General features: G+C 37.4%; 1 protein-coding gene across 2 annotated transcripts in view; it reads right to left on the reverse strand.

Moving 5' to 3' along the window:
* Nucleotides 1-40: 40 nt before the first annotated feature.
* Nucleotides 41-23,240, reverse strand: part of slc24a4a (solute carrier family 24 member 4a) — a 36,174-nt gene continuing 12,974 nt past the window's right edge. The window contains exons 3-17 of one of the 2 annotated variants that reach the window (XM_026285936.1): nt 15,455-15,531; nt 15,086-15,160; nt 12,789-12,873; nt 12,594-12,697; nt 11,659-11,733; nt 9,799-9,824; nt 9,663-9,716; nt 8,970-9,115; nt 7,629-7,798; nt 6,616-6,760; nt 5,306-5,472; nt 4,853-4,967; nt 4,635-4,747; nt 4,480-4,545; nt 41-3,467 (exon numbers count right to left, since the gene is read on the reverse strand). In XM_026285936.1, the coding sequence (XP_026141721.1) occupies nt 3,315-3,467; nt 4,480-4,545; nt 4,635-4,747; nt 4,853-4,967; nt 5,306-5,472; nt 6,616-6,760; nt 7,629-7,798; nt 8,970-9,115; nt 9,663-9,716; nt 9,799-9,824; nt 11,659-11,733; nt 12,594-12,697; nt 12,789-12,873; nt 15,086-15,160; nt 15,455-15,531 (1,571 nt within the window). In that variant the 3' untranslated portion in view covers nt 41-3,314. The remainder of the gene's footprint in view (nt 3,468-4,479; nt 4,546-4,634; nt 4,748-4,852; nt 4,968-5,305; nt 5,473-6,615; nt 6,761-7,628; nt 7,799-8,969; nt 9,116-9,662; nt 9,717-9,798; nt 9,825-11,658; nt 11,734-12,593; nt 12,698-12,788; nt 12,874-15,085; nt 15,161-15,454; nt 15,532-23,240) is intronic. The other variant, XM_026285937.1, reaches the window with a different exon arrangement.

The raw sequence follows: 23,240 nt of genomic DNA on the forward strand, positions 1-23,240 counted from the left end.
AAACTCACTCAATGAGCAACTGCAAGACAGACACCCAAGAAACACATATACTGTATAGTTTAATCATTTTCTCTATACAATACTCGTATGCTTCATATATTGTTGTTCATATTCTTTTTAGATTATTGCTTTACAGTAAAATGCATTGGTTGGATACATCCATTGAGAGCAAGACAATACATTCAAGTTACACACCAACGTCTTGTATTGAAAATCATTAAATCGGTACATTACAAAAGGTTTCCTGTATGCAGATCCACTCACAGTGCAGCAGGTCACTCGTGGAGCAGGTGCGCATGTATCTGTGCATGTGTGTTTAATAAATCAAGACACTGCATGAGAAGTTCTTGTAGTCTTGTGCATATTCAAGTGTGGCAGAGTCATTTGTAGCATTTTCCTTTTAGTTTTTGCCCTCTGAACAGGCATACAATGGATAGTGCATATAAGTCTATTCATGTAAGAGTGCTATACAACTGGCAACAAAGACATCCCATCTGAAGTAACCCAATGAAACAATTAATCAAACCACACCGGAGGTCTGAAGTTTATAAAGTACAATTAAATGTCAAAAAATACTCATCTCAGTTCAAATACAAGGGTAGCAATTACATCAAGCATGGCACAAATAACCTGCAACAAAGTAATGATAGTAGTGTGCTTCAAGTGAGATTCAAATAAATCTAGTATATAAATGCACCGTCTACTGGACCGGCAAAATAGATTTCCCAAAACAACCAGGGAGAAACAAACAAAGATTAGAAACTGGCACCAAAGAATTCATTTAATGCTGGAAAGAAACACTTTCTAACGATTTAACGTGGCAACCAGCATAGGAAGACGCTTTAGAAGCTCCTCCGACAGTGTGCATATGGTGTATCTATTTAGCTGAATAATGTCATCGTACAGATCAACACCACAGAACAAAGAAAGAACTTAGGAGAATCACCACATGACACCACCGTCATTCTGCACAGCACACAGCCACAATAAACTAAACTAGAGTCCACATTCTACAGAATGGCAATTATGTGACGTAAGATTAGATGAAAGAATCTGCATGCATGTGTTACGGCGGTGGGCGACTTCAGCGGCTTTCACAAACATGGCTCATCTATGAAAATATAAACTCCGTACTCGACCCTCACCGACTGAGATTGCATATATCATATATAATGTGTACATCAAATACTGCAACACCTGTCTTTTTGCGCAGACAACAGCGACATCACCTCCTAGCACATAACGACGGGTTCTACGACTGACAACAGACACAAAGACACGCTCGTTCACCTACTATCAAGTTCAGCTCTCCTGGGCCCACTAGCAGCTGAGTGAATGGGGGTCCTGTAGCTGCCATTTAGAGGTGAATCTCAGGGAACCTCTCGGGGTCAAGTTCAGGTCATATTTCACCAAAAGAAAAACAAAAAGAAAGCTACTTATGTTATGCTTAAAGAAAAAGAAGTCAATGAAGACATTATCATTTTGTATTGTGACCTCATTGAAGCCCATTTTCTACCTCAAACATCATTACTGTAATTTCCATTAATGCAATGGTACAATCTCCATTACCGTAATGCAAAAAAAGCTAAATTTTAAATTTATAATGATTTAAATGTGCACCTCAATTCTCATTACAGTAATTTTCATTACTACAAAAAAGAAAAAAGAAAAAAAAGAAAAATCAAAACATTTCCATGACCCTATAACAAAATCTCAATCCTATTACTGTAATGGAAAACATTTTAATTCGATATCATTATGGCAATTTAAAATTAGCTAATTTAAATATATTTTATTACAGTATGCACAAATTACAGTATGAAGTCCACATGTTACAGCAATGAGAATCCAGGTTTGAAAGCGTGCTTACATTTTATGAAAATAAATGTCGCAATGCAAATAAACCTTAAAGGGCTTTAAACGTACATTTCCTTGCACCGTCTAAATTATTTTTCATTTGATTTTGGTATGAAATATGACCTGGACAGCAAATATCTTGAGATTCATCCTTTTAGGAACATTGACGTGAGCTCACAAAGCTTTTGCCCTGCTTTAAAAAAATGGCTTCTTTGTGTCAAATCATGCATTACAGACAAACAGTAAAACATATCCAGAGAGGGAGGTTACGGTGCATTGGAAATAAAGAAAAAGTGGCCGCTTTGGTCACTGTAAATTCACCCTTACCTCCCAACATCTGTAAGGAAGCACTGGATCAAACAGGATCAATGATGTTATATTTATATATATATAAAAATTGTCAATTTGTAGCATGTTTTCAAATTCCAGGATCTCTGTTTGTGATGTCATCAGTATGTGTTTGAAATATCAAAGTAGCCACAGTTGTCAGTCATCGTCCATTGCACGAAACAAGCAAAGAGCGGTCCTGAGGGTCGTCTGCTCTGGTATGAACGAGAGGTGACGAGCAGCTTTTGAGGTGTGCTTTATGACTGGTTCCATTCACTGGTTAATGCAGATCTGGAATAGTTAAGGGGAACCAAAACGTGTCCAGTTTTAGAGCTTCTGTTTCCATGTGTCCAGCTAGTCCACTCTGACCTCTCTGATGGGCACCTGCCAGAAGTTCTCAGCAGGAATCATATGGTCCAGCTCATAAGGATTTCATAACTGCTTGCCCCCGCCGCATGATCCATACAGAAAACACTTCACATCTGCTATGCGTCTTAATTCAACAGTTTTCTTGTGTGTAACAAGCTGCGAGAATCACTTCCTTGCCCGAGGGCAGTCATTTTATGTCAATTCCATCTTTTTATTGCACCACATCAAGGACGTGCTTTCATTTTTCCTTTCCGGAGGAAATCAATTAATATGATGTAGTTGTGTTATGCCACATATAAAGTGCATTATGTTCATATCATACGTTGTCTCAAGGGAAGACAGAAATTAGAAAATGTTGATTGCTAATGCATATGGGAATGAGCAGCATTCTTTGTCATTGCCGTGAATGTGTGTGGTTTGTGATGCAAGTTTACACTTTGAATCCTGCTGATCAAGACATTGACGGGCCGCATTGTGATTGTCCAAGGTTCAGAAGTGGAAGAATATCCAGTTTTAAAGAGAGCTGCCAAGGAGAATATAATTTCCTGGAATTGATGGAGAAAGTTGAGCATCCAACGGTATTCTGGGAAATGCAGTTTTTTACATCTGAGCCACAGTGGTTTGAATGTGCAGTGGGAGATGGTGGTTTTCTTCAACAGTAGGGAGTTTAAATAGAGAGGATACAGCAGGATCATTGGTGATTTTGGTTGCAGGTTTATCCCGGAGGTATTTTGGGTCCAAGCCCATGGAAATCATCTAGCCTAGACACCTTCTTGGCACATGGGCAGGTTGACGAAAGTGAAGACATTGTATTCGATCAAGATGGAAAAGCAGAGGAAGATTGCATACAGAACAAGCACGTATATGCCCAGCTTTAAGTCCAACCTCCACTTGTTCACATGGATCCCCAGCACCTGAAAGTGGACAAAGAAAATTATTCGTAGGAAGCCAGAGAAAATCATCTTCCATACACTGTAGGGACACCTAAATAATGGTAATCTTTAGCTTCTGCTAACTGTCGGTAACCGTCTCATTTTGTACTTCATTCTAACCAGTGTTTTGTTTTTTGCTCTCTCCATTACACTTCCTCGTTTATCATTTCCGCATTCGTCACCACAGTTGCATACATTCACGAGAGAGTGGCGTTCTAGCAGATAATGTAGAACGTATGTACGACATTTAGTGAAAGCTAGAAATTACGATATATAAGGTTTTAGATATGGATATTTTTCTTACACAAACACATTGATTTGCTTCAGAAGGCCTTTATTAACCCCCACCCCAGAGGTGTGTGGAGGACTTTTTATGATGGATGGATGCACTTTATTGGACTTAAATAGAACTATATATATATATATAAAAAACACAAGATCGATCTTATGTAGGGCTACTCTATGCTTACATTCAGTGGCTGTTTAAAAATGTATTTGTAAACCGCTTCTAATCCTTCAGACACTGCTACGTTCCACTCTACTACATGTTTAGACTAGTGATCAACCTGTATATCAGTTTAAGCGATGAATGGTATTAGCATATAACAAAATAGATAGTGCACATGGATAAATGACATATGTCATTTAAAAAAAAAAAAAAGTTGATTTTATCCTTTTTTTTCCTCTCTCCCTTTTTGTTTTGTAAATTGATATAAATATTACATTTATATAAATTGTCCAATATATATTTCTCCAATAAATATTTGTACATTTTATACGACAATACAATTTTAAGTCATTATTAATTTTGTAATAAATATTCACAACTTTTGATCTATAAAACATACTTTCTCCATTGAGTTGAAAGAGATATATATTAGCTATAACATTTTTGTAAAGTTTTGCCTTTAAAAATTACAGGTTCTAACTAAAACTAAAAAGGGGTGACCATGTATTGTATTTCTGAAGTGAATTGTCCTTTACATTTACTCACAGTTAAAGCCACCGAACCCAGCAGCAGAACAACCGAGTAAACCAATCCTCTACTGTTGATTTGAACCTAAATAGGACACAAAAAGGAAAGGTAATTTTACAGTTTTTGTGGAATTGTGTGTGTGTATATGTTTGAGTAGTGACAAAGACAGATACCACAGAGCCGTAGTTGACAGCCATTGTCTGAATGCCCCAGGGAACGCCGAGTCCAACCAGGATATCAAAGACGTTACTGCCAATCGTGTTGGAGACAGCCATGTCCCCCAGCCCTGAGCACACAGACACAAAGCCAAAGCTGGAAAGTCAGCTCAACATGGATGAAAGATAACCGTCAGATACAAAAACCAAGAAAATTAAACAAAGCAGAGCTCTACCTTGTCGTGCGACAATGAGACTGGCGATGCAGTCGGGAACACTGGTGCCCGCAGCCAGGAAAGTTATACCCATAATGACATCTGGGATTCCAAGTGTGTATCCAGCGATTGTGACCTGCACACAGCAACCCACATGAATGAGACTCAATGAAATGCTTACAGGAATAGTGATGTAACATGCCTGCAAGCAGAATGACCAAAAAGAAGCAGAATTCAAAATAAATTGTGTCAAAACAAAGACTATTTCAAACTGGCATCCAAGGACCCCAGAGGCTGCTAGGGGGCTAATAAAAATATTTTACAAAATGTATTATGGTAGTCATAGTTAAGATTCAAAATGTTAAATATTAACAAGTCATTATCAAGTATGATATTGAATAAATTAATGCAGGGGGGGGGGGGGGGGGGGAAGACATGAAAAATGCTTACATACACAAAGATACTGAAACTCACCATCCACACCATGACGTAGGAGAAGATGGCGATCCACAGTGTAGAGAGGAAGAAGGACAGCATGAAGAAGCGCTCCCACCGATGTTTGGCACAGTTGGGTATGGTGAAGAACAGCAATACCAAAACAGGCCAGGAAATGAAAAACTTCACTTTATCCATAGCGCCCCCTACAGTCACATGACACAGCATCTCAGTAATTAGCCCTCCAAAAAAATTATGCCATTCAGTTGATCATCCAATCCTAGCTCATAGCTCAGAAGAAAGCAAAGCTCACAATAAAACATGAGAAATGCCCATGCAGTGCATAATATTAAGGAACGCCAAACACAGGCAGTGAATAAAAAGCTATAATCTCAACAAAACGAGAGATCCATAACAAAAGCGTGAATTTCTCACAATAGTTTTACTCTGAACAGACTGAGCAATGTGGTACCAAGCACATTTACAACTGATCAATCAATACTGATTACAGACCAACAATAAACAAACAAGTAAATCGATATTTAAAAGTACTGTGAATGTGACCAATTTGATTTCACTGTGGGCAGAACATAACTGACAAAAACAGATTAACATGGAAGTTCAACATTTCCAGGACTTGTACAGTTTTTTCCTTTACAGCCTTATGCTCACCAAGGCTCAGTTTATGTAATCTGAAATACAGTAAAATTAGACATTTTAAAATATAAAGCCTTCTATTTTAATATACACTTTGAAATATTCAATAATATACAATTGAAAAACATTCCACCATGCTTATTTCTTATTATCCTACATAACGCCTGATGATAATGTCATGATTGCCTACATTTTTCAGGATGCATTAGAAATAAGTTCAAAAGCATTTATTTGAACTAGAAGAATATAAGTCTGTAATATTGTCAAGGTCTTTAATGTCATTTTGAAAAAGAAAAAAAAAATCATAATGACATATATACATTATATATATACATATTATACACATACATTCAAGTAATGGAAATAATTTTTTATTTATATATATATATATATACACATATATACACACACACACACACACACACACACACACACACACACACACACACACACACGTATATAATTATTTCCATTACTTAACTTGAATCCAGATCTAGATATCCCAATTTTAAAATACCCTGATATTTCCATTTTTCATATCACCACAGGGACCTTGCTGGTTAGGACACAATGTAAGAACTACTGTATGTTAATAGGTCCACTATACTATGGCTTCAGATGCATGGTTATATCACTACACATGCAGTTAAAGAGCCAATGTGTTTGTGTGAGAGAAAGTGAAACCACCTCACCAGGCAAGACGAAGGGAGATGACAGCTCACTTTCCGACTCCTCAGTGAGTTTTTCCTCCGCTACGTTGCCATTTTCTATGGTGTCAGCTTTCTTATCATCCACCAACACTGCATCCACCCCATTGGCCGTCTTCACCAGCCGCTGCTGTATAAGGGGCAGAGAGCAAAAACTGCTTCATGATTCACTCTTATCCGTTTCCTCACAAATTAAGCCAATTTAAATTTCCCCCCACTAGCATGATGCTCATTCTCTGAAACACTAGGGTATTAGAAATAACATGAGAGTGAGTAAATAGGGACATATTTGATCCATTTCTGGTTGTACTATCACTTAAAATGGTTACATTGACGTGACTGTCAAAGTACTAACAGTTTAACACCATTCCCAGCCTCAGTTCTCTTAACTAGCTGACATGTCACCAACAAATTCCTCCGCAGTCTTTGTAACAGGGGTCTGAATTTCTAACACAATTCTTTGAAGGCCAGCGTGTGGATATTTATAGAAACAGTTTAATCAGCCTCGCACCCAGAACCTGACGTGAGAACTCCACAGTGCTGAGTTGGCCAGTCTTTGTTGGCCCATAAGCTCCGGCTTGAACTCCGTCTTATAATCCAGTCTCTGGGTTCCCAGTGTTCAATATGCTCTATTATAACCGGACCGTGCAGACTCTGAATTCTCAACATATGAGCTACACACATCTGCACCTCTAATCTGTTGAATTCAGCAGGAATCAGTGTTCACAACTCACGTAACTTCTGTATTGTGACATTTTCCAAGCGAAAGCTGGTGTTCGAAAAAGGAACAATAAGTAAGATGGGGATTCAAATTTTATTCATCAAGAACTGAATATATTGTGTAAAGTTATCTAGATACTGTAGTTTGTGAAGGGGATGCGTTTTTGTCCATATTATGGAACACAATGGGGTCCAAAACAACACTGAACTCAATTGCCTTTCATTGTATGGATCAAAAAAAAATTATTACCGTTCTCTCGGCTAGTGTATTTTCCTACCTCATTGATGATAAGTCGGCTTGCCATGCGCAGACGTGTCTTGGGCCCAAAGTGGTTGGTGATCATGACCCTGAGGCCGGCCTCTGGGAACCGATAATGCGGAGGGCTTGAATTTATCATCTCGTCCACCATCACAACAGAGCCCCTAGTGTACTCTTCAGTGTGCTTTACTGCAGACACGGAGGAAAAATGTGTTCGTAAATGCACCTACGTGTATGCATTGTACTCATGCTCAATACGTGAAGCATGTACAGTATTTGTTCAACACACACACACACACACACACACACACACGTCAAACCTGCCCTAAGAGACCAAAAATAAATAAATCCTCACAACAACTGCACACAGAAACCAGCAGGGCGGTAAACATACACAAACATACTCAAAGAAAAAAGGATGCGTCACAATTTTCAATCTGAAGTCCTATTTGTCAGTGAGAGACTGATTCCTGCTGTGCTACATTGTAGGCCCACCTCTGAGTGCCTCAGGATACTGTCAGAAACCATCGACACACACAATACTGACATTAAATGAAATCCCCAACTATCCCGCAGATTACTGCTGGACAGCACAGTAAGAGCTCTACTGCCAATACACTAACTACATAAAGACAAACACAATGACAAAAGACATTCACAATATCAAAGAAGTATTCTTGATTAAATCTTACTTTGCCTTAAATGCTAATAAATTGCAAATAAATATATATATTTCTCCGTGGGACAGCATGCATTGATAAACTACACAACAACACCAGGACATTTCTCAATTCTGATTTAATGTTGTGATGTTACCATATCTGTATTTCACTTGCCTTTGTCCTTGGCGGATATCTTTACAAAACCTCAAATGAATACATGAATGCAAACCTTATCAATCAGACGCAGTGACAGATATTATTTTGTAAATGAGTGGAAGGCTGTATCACTGGTTCTGAGAGAAAGACATGAACACACAAACACACACACACGCAGAGAGCACTGCAAGATGAGACAGGAGCCAGGGCAGATTTAGTAAGGCTAAACAGACAGGCTTCAGCAGGGTGGTGACAGATCGCCACCCGGCACAATGGTTAGAGCTGCACTACAGGACACCACGCTCTGAAACAGAAAGCACACCGCAGTTATTCAGCAAGGAAGCAAAGTGTCAGCCTCTCATAAGAGATGTCAGAGGACTACACTTTCAGCAAGTGCTGTCGGCGCAGGTTTTACAAACAGCAGAAATACAGATAGCAGAGACAGTGGAATTCATTTAAAGAGAACAAGATCTGACTTTGTTGCAAGCGGCAGATTGTTAGTCGCTACTAGCCCACAAGGAAGCCTGTCTAGTTACCCTTACCTGGTCTGAGTAACGGCCATGATGGATCATCCCAAAACTGATCATAACATGCATTACCATCCTCCATCTCGCTGATGACTGTATTACCATTGGTGACCTTTTTGTCTTTCTTCCCCGAAAAGTAGTTCTGTATGCTAGTGTTAAACCTTTAAAACAAAACACACACACAAACACAAACTGATTTCTCATGCAAAAAAGCTCAATTGTTCATTGTCAATAGTGTAGCGATGTACTGTATGAAGCACAGCTCACACAGAAGTTACTTTCAAACCAAGCAGCTTTCTGTTGTTCGATATGGCAAATAAGCAACTTGAACAAAATCTGCATGGGGAAATCTTTGACTCGTCACATAAAAATCCTGATTGTGTAAAATCCTATTGAAATGACTGGATTTTGGAATTAAAATTTACTGAACAGCAGTAAAATGTAACTACACCTTACTTTAGCACATCAAAGTACCATGTAATTCTATGTTGTCACTTTACTAAAATTTAAGTAGTCAATATAAAAATACCAGCAAAAACTCAGTATTAAACATTACATACCACAGCAATAAACATTTCAATAACACACTACTTTATTTAAAATGTCAAATATTAAATGGAAAACACTGTAATTTTAAATACTTAAGGCTAAATAATTTATTTAAACATCAGATTATTTATTTTAAAGTAAACAAAACAGTGGACTCACTTCATGATGATAATGTAGCCAACATACATGAGGATCAGTATCAGACTCTCCCACCTGCAGAGACAGAGGAGGAGAAAGACAATCATGTGTCTGCCCTTAACCAATCAGAATAAAATATACTCAGAAGTTCACTTACCACAAAATCTTATCATCATAAATAAACTGAAAGAAAAGTTCAGAGTGTGTAAATATTCATGGAGTGACAGCAGATTTTCAGTGCATGTCTTAATTACATGCTCTATAGAGCTCAACAGTGAAAAGCCAGTATTTTCTTCATGATTTGCTTTAAAAAGGGGATTTTGCGTTTTTTTTTTTACCTGTTAACTGTCACTCACGTTTTTGAAGATAGACTTGAATGTGCATGATACAAACCTACATTTTTATAATTCATGACTGAAAACATTTTGTAACATGATTTTGATGTGCCATTTACATGGTAATGCAATGTCTGATTTTAAAATGGGTTTTAAAGGATGAATTTTGAGATTTTATGTTTTCGAGTGATATATAACTTCTGATGATTTCTTAAATGTGATAGAGAAAAAGGCAACGAGGAAGTCTTATTTTTAAACAAAGGTCAAAACTCCTTTTGTAATGTCGATTTCTGAGGGTGCACTCGTCATAAATTCATCTAATACTTTTACTACATAATTTTTAACAAAAAATATCGGTAAAATATATATTTGGGAGTCTTAGACCTTTCCAACGATATATAGTTTGTCAAGATTAGATTAGATTTGATTGTAATATAGTATAGTCAACGTAGGCGTCCAGTATACGGGACGGGGTGACATTTAACAGGTTAAAGAAAAAGGTGTTTAATAAAGACTTGAACCAAACCAATGGGCCCCATTATGAACAAACGTTTTTTGTTGTCGTTTTTTTAAAAGACAGACAAAAATACAAGCAGTCTTTATATTTGTGTACTTAAAGGGATAGTTCACTCAAAACTGAAAATTCTGTCATTAATTACATTACGTCGTTCCAAACCTGTGAGACCTTCATTCATCTTCAGAACACAAAGATATTCTTAGTGAAGTCCGAGAGCTTTCTGACCCTGCACAGACAGCAGTGCACGTGTCACACTCAAGGCCCAGAAAGGTAGTTCTGACATTGTTAAAATAGTCCATGTAAATCAGTGCTTCAACCTTAATTTAATGAAGCTATGAAAATACTTTTTGTGCGCAAAGAAAACAAATTTCTTCTCCTGTGTGTCAGTCTTCGGCCCCCGTTCACAAGGGAACCACAACATATGTGTGCATCTTCCTCTACTTGCAAACAAGGCGCAGTGGATCTGGTTCTTCTTCAGAACGCCAGCTCCTGTACCCTGTTGTGGTACTCTTGTGAACATATGTGAAGACTGACACGGAAGATAAGAAAGGGTTGAAGCACTGATGTCACCGTGGACTATTTGAATGATGTTCTTACTTCCTTTCTGGGTTGCATTGCTGTTGGGTCAGAAATCTCTTAGATTTCATCAAAAATATGTGTTCTGAAGATAAATGAAAGTCTTACAGGTTTAAAAATGACATGAGGCTGAGTAATTAATGACAATTTTCATTTTTGGGTGAACTATCCTTTTAAGTATTTTATAAGGGCACAGCAAAAACTTCAATCAAATCTGAAACTACAATGCAAACCAATAAAGTAACTGATTAATTAAATAAAAAAACAAACAAACATCAGAAGCATATTGAAGAATACTGAAGTGGGATCTTTTGACATGGTTGCTGGGGTGTTCTTGTGGTTACTGGCCCATTTATAAATACTCTACTCCATAATGACAGCAATTTCTACAGGCTTTACTGACTTTTCTTTATAAAAGCTTCTAAACCATTGTATAACATTCTCAAAACTCATAGTCCACCTTTTTGAAAGTTTTTTTTATTGCAAATTATCAGTTTCTTGGTGGAGAAATTTAATGGGATTTTTACCTCTAGAACCTACTTTATTTCGCCACTTAGTTACCAAAACACACTAGATTAATGACACTTACTACAATAAGGGCGACCACAGATAAAATGTAGTAGATGGAGTCTCTGAACACAGCATACTTGGTGAGAAAAACAACCTAGTGGGAAAAGAGAAGTTCTTTATATTCAGAAAATCAACAAAAGCAAACTATTTATTGCTTTGATAAATTAATCATGTTTACTGTACCCTCAAGTCATGCCATAAGCCACAAAAAAAAAGAAAAAAAAAAGAGACAAAAATATCACAGAAGTGTGCTTTTAAAGGGGTCATATGATGTTGCTAAAAAGAACATTGTGTGTATTTGGTGTAATGAAATGTGTTTATGCGGTTTAAGGTTAAAAGAACACATTTTCCACATACTGTACATTATTGTCGCTTCTCTACGCCTTTCTGAAACGCGTACATTTTTACAAAGCTCATCGGTCTGAAAAGCGAGATGTGCTCTGATTGGCCAGCTATCCAGTGCATTGTGATTGGCCGAAGGAGTGTGACGGAAATGTTACGCCCCTTAACATACTGTGATGTGTGTCCTTGTCAGAACACCGCCGCTACAAGACAAAAACAATAAAAACCCATTAGAAACGAGCCATTTATTTCATCCAGTAAGGGCATAAATACAGATTATAATGACACGTAAACATAAACGTGGCAACGACACCACACTTGAAATCTTGAAAACTTGAAATCTCGTCATGTGACCCCTTTAAAAAGGCATTTCTCATTTCAGTTACCAAAGTATTTGCCTGTAATGCCTATTTTTAATGTGGTAGAACTTTTACTTTTTTTAATGGAATATTTAAAAATAAGCCATTGTTTGAAATGAATGTAAGAAGTGAAAAAAAAATCCAGTACATAAATTTTCGTATTGCAATGTTCAGATTGAAACATGAAAAAGGTCAAAAGTGGGAACAGCTTCAAAGGAAGAGAGGTGTATACAGAGCTCAGAGAGATTCTCACCTGCCCCGCAAATATCCCACACACACCGATGATACACAGGATGTTGAACACAGCTGAGCCCACTATGGTACCAACCCCAACATCTCCATGTGTTATGAACACACCTGCAAAACGAAGCAAGAGTGTCCTGATCCACAGCATCTGTTGACACACAACTAATAAATCCACATACAAGCACCTGAATGTGTTGCTTACCAATTATAGAGGCAAACAGCTCGGGGGCAGAGCTTCCAGCTGCCATGAAGGTCGCTCCTGCTACATCTTCACTCAGGTGCAGTTTCTGATGGAAAGGAGGAACATACAGGATCACACACAGGATGTGCGGAGGCTATAATTAAATGGTCTAAATAGACGCCAGAGATGTGAAAAACTGTATTTGGGCTGATTGAATGACTAGCAGTCTTAAAGGACCAGTTCACAATTATTTTAGTCATTACTTTTTACACCAAGAACTGGAAAAGATAGCATGAAGATTTTGGTTTTATATATGCTGCTCAAATAATTGTATTTGCTGCTCAAAAAAAGATCTGTTTACATCAGTTGTGTAAACTTTTTTTTCAGGAATCTTTTATGAATAGTGGAAATAGATTTTTTTTTTTTGATTTAGTAACAAATGTCAGTCTTTACTATCAATTTGAATAATTTAGTTTTAATTATTATTATTATTATTATTATTATTATTATAACTTTTATAAAATCATTAATTTCTTTCCAACAACAAAAAAAAAAACACATGCTTACTCCAAACATTTGAATGACAGTGGTATATGCCTTAATGGAGCTAGTCACTTTCACTACAATTAAAACATTTGCATAAAAACTATTCAAAAAAAAAAAAATTAAGGAGGTTTCAAACAATATGAAAGTAATAACTATAACCTTCAATTATGAATTTTCAAGTAGAGGTCGACCGATTCATCAGTTTTGCAGATTCATTGGCACTGATAGTTGATTGGAGGAACTATCAGTTATCAGCAAAAATCCATTCCCATAGTTTTCCGGTTTGCGTCTATTGCTGGAGTGGCTGAGAAGGGTCTGCTGCCATTATACAGTACGAGAGTGGCCTTGTTGGAAATCCCCAACAACACGTGCTGTTTGTTTTGACGTGACACTGCACGCTGCACAGGGCGGGAAACTTCAAAAGTGCATTTAAATGCAGCTGACAGAAAATCCTGCTGCAGAACAGAGTACCATTCACATAGTTTTCCATTAAATTACATTATATTTGTCCCAAATCATTGTTAATGTACATAATGACTTCACCCTGTATTGTGCTCTTTCTGTGGCTCTAATAGAGTCTGTATGCTTCATATAGAGAGTTGTAATACAGATCGTACTTTCTCTTTCCCTTTACCCTGTTTTTCTTAACCACAAACTTCAAAATTCATTTATGCCACATTGTTCATCCTTGAAGCAAACTCCGTTTGGTGATTAAATAAACATATTTAGACCGCTGCTTGAATTGAACATGACGTATCTGGTGTGTGACTTCTTCTAGATGCAGATCTGTGCTTTTGCCTAGTGTGTAACTTACATATATATTAGGGCTGGTAATTTAACGCGTTAAGATAAATTATGGAGAAGAATGACGCGTTTAACGCATTTGACGCACTTGCCCTGCCCCAGACCTATGTGGATCATCTGCCATTTCATACAGTCGACTGATGACTAATATGAGGCAGTGCAACAACTTACTGCTTGATGGATGGATATAAAATGACCCTAAAATTCAAGATATTGGGCAAAACACCCCATTGAGATTAAGAAATATCACACGAGCTGTAGGCTAAGTGCAATATCACACTAGTGCAAATGTGTTACTCATCTTACAACAGTTCACTAAGAAGTTAATATTGTGTTATTTTAGAAACAATGGTTGTCTGTTGTGCTCAATTTTGCCAATTAAAATATAAAGACCAATCAAAACGGTTCATCCCCAAGCAACCCACACCGGCATTTCATTTCTTAATCCAACGAATTGGGTGAACCATTTGGTGCGTTGAACCATTGGCCATTTTAGTTTTCATTTAGTATTAATTTTAAAAAATATAGGTTGACTAATTGGTATCAACCAGTGTGGACCAACCTAGCTATCGGTATTGGTAAAAACTACTATCCACTATCAGTCTCCTCTATTTTAATAAGGATTATGCATAAAAACATTACCCATAGCAGATGATCTGAAGTCGGACAGTAATTTGTCTTGAAGTTTATTGTAAAAGTCTTATTACAAAGAGTGCTTTGATGGCTAAAGCATAGCAGGCTGTCAGCATGTTAAAACCTTCTCAAAGACATGTCCTATTTAAAATAATATTAAAACTAAAAAGAAAAACCTCAAACCAACCACCCTTACCTACACCTATCTCTAATAAGGTATTAGAAGACCTAATATCCAGCATAACAGGAAGCTGTTAGAAAAGGGTTTAGAAGAATAGGTTCAAGTGATTCTGGGAACTGGAAGCTCATCGTTGCCACAGCAAATTTATTCTCACCTCACAGATCTTCTCTAGAGAGGTCACAAAGTAGTCATCACAGACAATAGCAAGGGCCAGAAACATATATAGAGCCTGAAATGAGAAGATAGACAAGAATGAGATGCACCATAATGGGCTTAACATGCAGAAATAATTCAAGTTGCATGTCTAAATGGTTTTCTGTTCTATAAGCAGTTGTTGACAGGGTGCTTTCAGCACCGTGAGCCCAATGGCAAACTCGTAACCAGACATAAATGATGACGAGAGCTGACAAACTATTTATAATTGTCATAAATTCTCAGACAAGCACCATTTATCCTGGATGACAAGGTCAACTGGTGAGCAAGGCTAGACGTTGATTGACGTGCGCACACAACGCTCTCCTACCGCAAATATGTGTAGAAGTACAGCTCCTTGAGTACGCTGTCTGTTGGTGAATATATCCTCGGGAAACTCGTGGATTGCTGCATTGAAAAGGAGAAAGAAAAAGTCACTTTGGCGCAAGTTGTCGCTTTTCATAAAAATTATCCAGATAAAAACCTGATGGTACAGCCCGTAAAACCCGACCAGCATGAGATTCCAAGGAACGATTGGAGTGTGTGGGCAGCAGAATATAAATCACACCCAAGGGACAAGCGACTTCACCATAATGCAGGAAAAAACACATTGTATATGTAGTACGCATGGTCACCAGAGCATAGGACTACATTATTATTTCACACACTGACATTCATTCCAGCCATGAATATTTAGTTATAGGAAAGAAAATCACTAATGCATGATAGTATGTAGTCTGTATACTGTAGCCTAAAAAGACAATTCAGAGGTGTTTCCAGTAAGGCGCTTTTCTAGTGGGACATTTCACTCTCTAGACCTGGTATCCTGGGCTCTGGGTGAGTTTGAATAGGTTAAAGTCATGTAGATTTGTGCAGCCCATTTCAACTATATTCAACAGATTCTAGAAAAATAGCATAGTTTTGATGCAACTTCCTCAATGACTGTCAGACAGTCGATTAAAATCACTCACAGTCACAAAAAAAAAGTTGTCGTGAATTTATCAAAATAATTTTGCAGCTGAAAAGCTACATGATATTTCTTATTAGCGAGGTTCTTGAAGCAGTTCAACTGCACAACAGGGGTTTACGGTTAAAATTATTAAAATTATATTATTATATATTATGTTATTCTATTTAGTTTCTATTTTTTAGTTCATTTAGAAAAACGTTTGGAGCATTTTTTGTTCATTAAATATTATTATTATTATTTTTTTTTTTAAGTAAACAACAAAGTGGCCAGCAACAGACAGTGACAATGTTTGATGATGTTTGATCAATTAAGCAATCTCAAATCATTAGCTCTGCCTAAAAAAAATCTATAGATATAAAACAGTTCAAGCATATAACAATGTTTAAACATTAAACCTAGATAAATGTGCGCTATATCCCATAGTTTGCACAGACAGTGGAAGCTGAAGTGCACTTTGCAGGAAATGGAGATGCCAACGTGATCAATTGCATTTTATTTCAGTGAATACATGGTCATTTTTGCTCACAAAAGGTAACCGTAATACATCATTCAAAACTGTAATGGGTCTACTTTGATTTGTGTACACAAAATATCAACAAAACATGTTTTTATAAATCACACAATGCGCAAGCTTCTGTCATTTCGTCTTGAACAGGAGCGCTTCACAAAAATGAACTGAAACTCAGTGAATACATGAATACACGCCTCACAGACATGATAAACATATCTATAGAAAGCTTTACATTACTACTAAATGAACAATAAATCAAAAACTAAAACTCTTTCATTATAATCATAATCCGTAAAATGGAAATGTATCTCTAAAGGCACGTTTGAGGGGATGGTCAGAATCGGCAACTTCATCCTTGTGACAGACTCAGAAAACAGTTTAGTAAATAATTAAAATATCTCCTTACTATTTCCCCCTGACATTCATGGTAATTACTTTTGCTGGTGCTTTGCAGCTAGCTTAAGCCTATTGCGTGCATTTCAACACAGAGCTGCTGAGCTGCACTGTCGGCATGCACCATCGATACATGCTGCTGCGAGACACTAAACGCAGTCCAGCCGCTCTTGACGCTCTTTTTATCACTAATTGATGAATGTCTAAAATATAAAAAGGAGAAGCTTAAAACAGGCCTGAGGCCCGACCCGCATCTGTTGTAAAAAACTGGCCCGAAGCCCGGCCAGAGGGGTGTAAAAAAGTTGGGAAATGCAGGACTCTACCGTTCATGCTCATCGATACAGCAAAGTCCACTCAAAAAAACTGAGCCGACAGGAAACATCCATGTAGTACAGTATTGTTTCGGTTTGCAACTCTGGAAGCGCTGCCCTCTCATTCATTGATCTGCTAACCACTTTGTTATGCTCACGTGTTCTGATAATAGCTTTCTAGGACTAATCATTATTTGGATAATAACAAAAAAAAATTTGTACATCCCTACTGTTCGACCTAACTGAAAAAAAAATGAAAACGCCATTTTTAGGCCAATCGTTATATTTTATTTGTGCTATCATTAGCGTTTCTTTATTTTATTACTAATATTTTAATTTTAATTAAGGAATAATAAAAGTGCTACTGCGACAAAATTACCCTACTGTACAATCAAAAATACAGTGAGTGAGCAAAAGATTTGAAAGAGCATCCGATTATAGCGATGTGGATGTTTGCACGAGCTCTGCAGTTCAGTCCTCCAGTAAAGTCACGTCACGTTTATTTATTTAGTACTTTATGCAAAAGCCTTAAATCAAGCAGCTTTACATTATTAAACATGAAAAAGTGTCAATTTCAGTTAGACTAAACTTGATTTTCTGATATAACACAGCTCTCCAGTGTGGAGCTAGCTAAGGATACAATCTTTTTATTAATGGGAAAAACAACAAACTCTGCCATCTCATTTTGTGCCGAATATATTTGTATGAATTATATTGTATGGGACCCTTTCTGCCCATATTACTGTCCTTCAGCACAAACAATACTGACGAAAGCATCTGCTGTTTAAAAGCATCAAAACCTGCTTAAAAATCTTCTACTGCAAACTCATTTTTCAGTCTGAAGAGCTCATTAAAACACTTATGGCACTAATAGCTCTTCCCGTTAAAAAGGCAATCGGTTATAAATGACGCCAATTGTGGCTTGATGTTTTATCATCACAACCACCACCATTCCAGCACTGTTATCTGAAGGGTTGAGAAAAACAAAGAATACCAACAGGTTTTATCCATCAAGCGGAAGACAGTTGTTGGTGCCCTGATCAGTGATGACATTTCCCTTCCCACAGCTCACCCTCCCATAACACATGAGAAGGAGAAGACACCTTCAAGGTCGTCTCCTGAGAGAAACCACAGAGCACATGCAGGCATACAGTATGGAGTGTCATCAACAGACTACCACACAGAAGCATGACACACATTCTGTACACGCACTAGTCTCAAAGAAGCCACATACAGGAACTGAACTGCTTGGCACTACAGAAGAAGTTTATTCTGGGGCATAAGGGGAAAAAATTATTTTTGCTACAAAAACAAAAAGTGGCCTATGACTACACTGCTTGCAGTGGTTGCCAGGTATTTCTAAGCAGTTGCTAGGGAATTCTGGGTGGATTTGAAGGTGGTGTCAAACAAAGTCTACCAACAGGTCCCTGTTCTCCTTCCCAGATATGGTTCAGTTCCCCCTCTCCTTCAGTGCAAGCCTAGACAACTTTTTTCAGCCATTATACTGTTTAGTCCATGAAGCAAAACTTCAGTAATGACACTCCAGAACTGTATTCAATGGCATGAGTCTGAGTAAAGCTCAATCCTGTCATTCCAAACCCATTAGACTTTTCTTTAGCTTTAAAATCTTTAAAATATATTTTATAATTTAACATTTTCTGATCATTTTTGTCCATTCATTCATGCACTTTTTACGGGGAAGTCGTGGCCTAGTGGTTAGAGATGATTAGCGCCGCAGCATAAATGGCTGCCCACTGCTCCGGATGTGTGTTCACAGTGTGTGTGTGTGTGTGTGTGTGTGTGTGTGTACTTTGGATGGGTTTAATGCAGAGCACGAATTCTGAGTATGGGTCACCATACTTGGTTGAATGTCACGTCAATTCACTTCACTCATAACCTTGTACTTCAGATACATCTGATCAAATGCACATTTTTATTATTTTGCTTGGGTTGAACACATCATTTTCTTTGCTTAGTTGGAACAGCAGCTAAGCTAATTTCTCTCGATTAGCTTCTCTGTTTCTGCCACAGGATAGGAATTACACAAGCTTCAGTCTTGATCCAGCCCTTACAAATACCTGAGATGACCAAACACCTGAGACAACATACAAAACTACCAAATCTTGCTTCAAGTTTGATCACACCAAATAATCATTGCTGTTAATGGTGTTCACCGTCTGTTTGATTACATGACATTAACTAACGGATTGATTTTTACCGTACATTTCTGCCATATGAACATCAACTTGTTCAATCCAAGTCATGTGAAGCGGCATACTAATTTTATATGAAAAACAAATTGAATTTAGGGCTTTATTTATATATAAACATTAATCAACATACATGCATAAATCTCATCAAATACTGTACACATGGAAGTGTAACCATGTTTGCTAAACCCACAAGAACAAATGAGATTTACAGAAAACATGTATATAAACATGAGCAAATATGATTAAATATTAGCCAATATGCATGACAATTTTCCAGAGATGCTGCTTCTGCAGGATGGGACTTCACATTCTGCAGGACCTGCTGTTTGTTGACACTGGAGGTTGTTTTTCTCCAGGTTGATGCACTTGTGAGAAACATGGCAATCGCTTGCAGGTAAATCCATTAAAAAGTCCTTAGGAGCTCCAGCTCACTGTATCAATTATTAATGATGGTACCATTAAAAACAAACTCTCTCTGTCTCTGTGGGCATCATGACAGTACCTTCAGGTGAAGGCTTAGTCGAGGTCTCCAAACAAATGGTGAACTACATACGTACATGTATGTACAGTATATACTTTTGGGTTTGTATCCTCTTAACTACTGTGGACAAGCATCTCAGGTAGAGTGAGACAGTAAGTGCTTTGTCATCTAATGACCTTATCCATCAGTGTCTATCCTGATGTGAACATGCATGGCAGGATCAGCACCTCACAGTTGGATATACTGAGCTGAGCTTAGATGTGTGTGTGTGTGTGTGTGTGTGTCAGTGTAGCTTTTCATGGTGTACACACCAAAAGTTAAGTGAATATTCGCTACTCACTCTAGATTACTCGCAGCATGTTTTTTTTGCGTCACTTGTACAAATAAAACCCATAATAATAATAATCTCAATTTTCTGATACAACCAGACATGTAAAATCAGACGTGTCAATAAGCTCTTCACTGATTGGTTTGCAGCACAACGTGTCATGCGAGTTTCCTATGAGTTTACATTTTTCAACTTGTGTGGAAGATGTGATCGAGGCAAACGTTGCACGTTCCTGGCAATCACATTGCCCAATTCGTGTCATTTGCACTGTCTGGCACAAATTTGCAATTATTTGCAACAATGCATTGACTTGTATGTAATCCGGTTACGCAAATAATTAAATTAGCTTTTGGTGTGCACGCACCTTTAGTAAAAAAAGTTAATCTTAATTAAAAAATGTGGGTGTGTTCAGAATGACATAATGCATAGGCCTACTATGCTTTGTCAAATTTACATCCTTATGGTCCATAAATGTAGTACATTACATTATTTAGCATGAATTAAGGTTTGTGTGTGGCTTTTACCAGTTAATACAACCTAGAGCCTGGTTTACAGTTTGATTTGAGAGCAGAATTACACTAGTCAAGGCATTGTAAGGATTTAAATGTAACTATTTAGTGACAAGTCTTTTATGGTACAGTATAAACTGCGTAGTTCATATACAGCAGCAATCTGGAAAAAGCACCGTTAATACTGGATCAAATACAATGCCGCCTCCAGCACCATCTCTAATCGACAAGCCTACCCCTGTAACAATATTATGTTTTTTGTTTTTGTTTTATGAGATATGCTACAAAACTGTAAAGCTGTTGAATAGTGTATTAACCTATTTGTCAGTGCCTGAGCTTGCAGTTATGTCACATCTTAAAAGTGCACACACAAAGCACCCAGCCCATCACATTCCACCCCCCCCCCCCTTACAAATGGGTCGATCAATCTGTTTCAGTCTGTAAAAAATGCAAGTTCTTAAAATAACCCCTCTTCAGGCACGGGGGCATTCTGCTTATTCAAATTTCAGTCCGCAAGCTGGCATCCAAACCAGACTGTCTGAGCACTCTCTCTCTTTCAGATTACTTATTGATTTGAGCAGCTTCTGAGAAGCACAAACATAATGGAGGCCAGGTCTAAAAGCACCTGCTTGTTTGCAGATGTCAACGCCTGTTCAGTGAGATTCTTCTAGTACAAAACCTGCTAAAATATAGCTTCTTTAGAGCTTAAAAATTTTATCTTGCATGCTAACTGAAATGTGCCGTTTCAGCATTTCTATTAGTGGTTTCATGTCATTGCTTTTTGCATAATATGGGGAACATTTAACTGTTCATAAGGTAGATTGCTTGAGGGAAGAAACTGTCCTTGTGCCTGGCTGTTGTGGTATTTGGGGCTCCGTAGCGCCAGCCAGATGTCAAAAGTTAAAAAAAGCTCTTTACATGAAAATTAAGGGTCATGACTAAGAATATGCCGGTATCAAATTTTCATGTTGCGCTAAATTGCTCATGCTTATCACGGTACAATCACAATACTGAAAGTGGTCATAATACAGTATAACAGGTTGAATAACCTTTTCTAGAAAAAAAAAAAAAAAAAACCTGAATATTTAAATACAATAAAGAAACAGAAAAATATCAAGTTAAACGTTTTACACAGATTAAAGTGCAAAAGAACTATAAAAGACCAATAGGTATCACTTAACAATAAGACCTCATTAGTTAACCTTCAACTAATGCATTAACATTTACAATAGCTACATTTGCTATTACAATTTATTAATAACTATTACAAGTTATTAATCTTCATAAAAAAATAATAATACAAGTCTTAGTTCATGTTAGCTCATTAAACAGTTGCAACTTTCAATTTTAACAGTGTTATTAAATATTGGAATACCTAAGATTAAAGGGACAATAAGTAACTTTTTAGGTATTTTATTATCTAAAATCAATATTTTTATTCATAAATATGCCCTCAATGGTGTACAAATACCTATGCCAATGTTTAAACTAATCCTCGTAAATGAAGAATTTATTATCTTTATATACATGGGACGGGTAGGTCGATGGAGGCTTCCATGTAGTTCCGCCATCTTGCAAAACTATAATAGCAGAGGGGGACAAAAAGTACTAAGCCAACGCGTTTCCACAGCGCGTTTTCGGTCAGAGCCAGAAACGCAGGTGCAGAGCAGTGAGAGGCGCTTGAAACTGCACCGGCAAGTTTAAAAGTCTGGATTGCATTCTTATTATGGACCATACATACATATGCCGCGCCACAGGAGAAGAAAACATCGTCGCCAAAACAGTCAAAAATAGAACGTAAAAGGAAACGTGACCGTAGATTACAGAAAACAAGAGTTAATGTCGGGGAAGCTATTTCTAGGTGGAAAGAGCTAATGCTTGATAAAGATTTCAAAAGAGACGCTGAAGTGGCCAGTTTTCTTCTCGACAGGCAAGTCAGTGTTACAATCTATATTTTTTTTATATCCAACAATGCACATTATTCAGAAAATATAACGAATAGAGACGACATAACTACTAATTACAATATTTCATGTTTTCCACAGTCAGTAATTCATACTGTAACATTCGTTTGTTAGTTGTCATGTTGCAGTTTGTTTGAAATAACACACCTGTTCACCTGAAGGAAAACTCGACGAAGTGCTATTAGAAGACATCCCGTCAAAGCTTTTTGGTACATATCGCCTACCGTAGATGCAACGCGCATTTGAAAAAGCGAGGCGCTGGAGAGCAAAATTAGTTTGAATGCAAAATACAATTTCACCACTAGATGGGAGTAATTCCTACTTAGTGGTCCCTTTAATGAATGTTCAGAAGAATTTCATTGGCAGTTTATGTAAACGAACAAAGAATCTGAACACTTTCAAACAATATCTTAACCCTTTAACTGCCGCTCGACCAA

This window comes from Carassius auratus, chromosome 17 (genome assembly GCF_003368295.1).
Source record: "Carassius auratus strain Wakin chromosome 17, ASM336829v1, whole genome shotgun sequence".
In the NCBI taxonomy this organism is placed as follows: domain Eukaryota; kingdom Metazoa; phylum Chordata; class Actinopteri; order Cypriniformes; family Cyprinidae; genus Carassius; species Carassius auratus.